The 3959-nt window shown below is 32.5% G+C and overlaps 1 protein-coding gene across 1 annotated transcript in view; it reads left to right on the top strand.

Moving 5' to 3' along the window:
- The first annotated feature begins 735 nt into the window (after positions 1–735).
- LOC112453680 (fatty acid synthase-like) overlaps positions 736–3959 on the top strand; it is a 20262-nt gene continuing 17038 nt past the window's right edge. Inside the window, exon 1 of the mRNA XM_025014565.1 lies at positions 736–1175. Coding sequence (XP_024870333.1) covers positions 828–1175 — 348 coding nt within the window. The 5' untranslated portion in view covers positions 736–827. The remainder of the gene's footprint in view (positions 1176–3959) is intronic.

Here is a 3959-nt window from a genome sequence, read left to right as displayed (position 1 = left end):
TTTTATACTTGTTTTTCAGGAGTGGGGGTGCTAGCTTCACGTAAAACCAGCACCCCCACTTTTGCTATTTATTTTCTGCAAACTAGTAGGAGCACAAAATTCGCAATTAGAGCAATAAATTAGCACATAATTAGCACTTAATTATGCCATAGGTCCGAACTTTTTTTTTAGTGGTGGGGGTGCTAGGTACATGGTGATAATGTCAATAAATCTTTTCAAACCCTACAACTTTTGTTTAAAACGTATCTTCAATATTTTTTGAGATATTTGACCGTTCTAGGACTTTAAGAATACCCTATTGCTTATATTGCTGTTATTTACTGATTATATTCAAATGTCGGATCATCCGATAGATGACATTCGATGAGATCTGTTTCTCGTATTTAAAATATGACAAACGGTGGTATAAAAACGGCTATAAATCATGCGTACGGTACAATTTATATCAGATGTATCGGAGTCCACGCTTGTAATAAAATAAAGTGACACACTTGAATTGAATCAATATATTTATAGTTTTATATAATTTTACACTCCTTTATGATTTTTAATTATATCTGATCTGGATACATTCGGTAAATAATTATATCTTGACAAATCAAATTATATCTTGTCAAATCTGGTTATCTGTTCAGATCTAGCCATTGCAGATAGAGACAATTTGCAGATCTGGTCAGATCTGATAAATTAAATATGATCATGTATCTCGGCAGATCTAATTCCTTTTTCCCGGGATATATATTTTTTATCTTTTAGGTGTTTTGTCACCTAATGGTTACTGCAGACCTTTCGATGTCGCTGCAAACGGTTATTCACGTAGCGAAACAATGGGAGTGATATACCTCCAAAAAGCAAAGAATGCGAAAAGAATTTATGCTATATGTCCGCATATTAAGACAAACAGCGATGGTTACAAAGAAGAAGGAATAACATATCCATCGATGCTTGTGCAAAGTACTTTGCTAATGGAATTTTACAATGAGTGCGGAATACCGACATCTTGCATAGATTACATTGAAACACATGGTACCGCCACCAAAGTCGGCGATCCTCAGGAAATCAATGCTATTCATAATGTTTTGTGTAAGAATAGAAAAACTCCATTAATGATCGGCTCTGTAAAATCCAATCTTGGTCATGCTGAAGCAGCAAGTGGTTTTTCTCAGATCGCCAAGGTAAAACAAATGATTTTTGCGTTTATATTTTTATTTTTAAATTTATTTTTATTTTTATCGCGCACACGCACACACACACACACCCACACACACACACACACAGAGATCATTTTACGTGAGAATTGTTTGACACTCTATCGCACTCGAACTCAAAGATTTATTAAAATATCGCAAAAACCTTTTATTAAATTCGATTTTATCGTTGGTACATACCCAGATAGCAACGTGTCTGCATTGTTGCTGGCATGTTGTCGACAACATATACATAGTATGTATATTGCTATCAGAATTGTGGCACTGAGTCCGCATTTGTCGGCAAGTTGATGCCTTGACGATATAACAATTTTGTATAGCAACTTGCCAGCAGCTTGTTGGCAAATTATGCTGCGGTCTAAAATTGTCACCCATTTAACTGATTCAAAATTCGAGCTGTTGCTGTCACGTTGCTGTAATAATTCATAGGATCACACAATGCTGTCATATATTGCTAGCAACGCGAAATAAATTTGATGCTGTTTCTTGCCGACAAATTGCTGGCAATACATATATCCAATATGTTGCCTGCGTGTTGCTTCAAATATTAAATTACTCGAAATCAATAGAAGCAATTAAATGTACAAGTTGCCAGCATCATAAGCAATCACAGGTTTGCGCGATTTTGCTCAGACACGCTTTGCTATCTGGATATATATAAATATATATATATATATATATATATATATATATATATATACATATATATATATATATATATATATATATATAATATATTATTTTATATTATAAATATTATATATTATTTTATATATATATAGTGGTCTCTTGCCTTCACTGGCCGGACAGTCTGTCTCTCTTGCCTTCACTGGCTCGAAAGACTACCTGTCTTGCCTTCACTTACTTATTCAAAAATTATTCTGTATTCACTGGAAAAATCATATTTGATCAACCACGTTCAAATTTTGTCACCGCAATAACGTAATCATAATCAAAGATAAAAAAATAATAAAAATTCATAAAAATTTGAAAAAGTAAATAAAAAAAAGCAATTAAAAAATACCGTAATACTCAAATTAATAATAATTAGAACGAGTCTGTATGATTTGAATATCGACGTCATTATTTTTTAGCATTTTTCGAATATACAACCGCCATATTGGATTTCGTTATATATTCAAATACGACGTCCCAATTGTTAATTTATGATCAACATCTTAAAATGTATCATGATATAAATTTTCATGAAAATTGAACGCAGTTTGTACGTTTTAAAGAACGAAATAGTTATTTTTTAGCATTTCACGGATAATTTGGCCGCCATATTGGTTTTGGACAAACTAAAAATTTATTTTTTTCATGGATTCAATGCTAACTACTAAATAAACACATTAACACATTTTTCTATGACAGTCTATAACTTCCAAGTAACGATTTCATCTGTCGCACCTCGTTACCCGCAGACTTCGGCCACCATATTGGGTTCCGCCATGTTGATTTTTCAAAAAACCACAGCTCAACTAAAACTACATATGTGTAGCTATAAAATGAGCCCCAAAAGAATTTTTTAGGTGACCCCAATTTTTGGACAGGGGGGTGTCTGATTTCACGGAGAATGCCCCATATATATATATATATATATATATATAACAAAAATGTTTATAAAAAATTTTTAGTTTATTATGTTAACTAAGTTGGTTTACATCATTTAACCTGCCATGTGATTTTAAGTTACCTGCCAACTTTAAGAACATATAAGGGGTATTCAAATAAGTTAAAGTTTAACGGTTTGACAGGTTATGTCGGGTTAAAGTCGAGTAAAAAGTTAATTAATTAACTTTGGGCGCAATACTCTTTAAGGTTATGCAAAATACATAAGTGACTCATTAACCTATCACATATTAATCTTTGGGTTAAAAGTTTAAAAATTAACTTTTTACTCGACTTTAACCCGACATAACCTGTTAAACCGTTAAACTCTAACTTATTTGAATACCCCTGTAGTTTAAATTTGAATAAAAAACCTTTATGTAATACTCAGTATGAAGAATTGGGCAAGGAAAGCCGTAACAGAATGTTCGTGTTTTATTATTTTTAATAGACAAGTATTATTCCAACCATGGTAAACTGCAAAATCGTCACACTTGAAACACAATTCTGGTTGAAGTAGTAAAATCTCCTCCCACCCCCCCTCCAATTAAATCGAGACCACTGAGGCATGTGGTAATAATAATGGTAAATTGCGATAAATATTACCACATGCCTCAGTGGTCGAATTGATACGACATCTTTCACGAAATAAGGAAAGTTCCAGGTTCAAATCCTAACTGAGGTAATATTATTCGCAATAATTTCTTTATTTATATATACAGTTTTTAGATGTTACGGTTTTCCTTGCCCTATTCTTCATACTGAATTTTAATCCACGAAGCCATTTAAATATTACTTATGTAATACATTTTTGTCTTTATTTTATTTCTTATTTAATATAATTTAGTTTTAATTTGATTTTAGTCTTGCATTTATTACTATAGAGAGAATTATTTACTTTGACATCAAACAGACATCAAAATGACAGTCATAATCACCATCAAGGTGTGGGATGTTTTGCAGTTATGATGCCATCAATGGCTGCATCCAGAAGCACGATCGCTTATTGAGCGCTCATTGAGCGCTCACAGGTAGCCGCTCAGTGAGCATTTTTGATGTGCTGGATATATGCTTACAACAGTTCACTATACGCATTTATATGACGTATAAGTTATAGATATTTATTTGCATTTATAATAG

The sequence above is a fragment of the Temnothorax curvispinosus genome, unplaced genomic scaffold (genome assembly GCF_003070985.1).
Source record: "Temnothorax curvispinosus isolate PA1 unplaced genomic scaffold, ASM307098v1 QBEX01004588.1, whole genome shotgun sequence".
Taxonomy (NCBI): domain Eukaryota; kingdom Metazoa; phylum Arthropoda; class Insecta; order Hymenoptera; family Formicidae; genus Temnothorax; species Temnothorax curvispinosus.
Note: the sequence above shows the minus strand (reverse complement) of the source record. Positions and strands in the feature narration are given on the sequence as shown.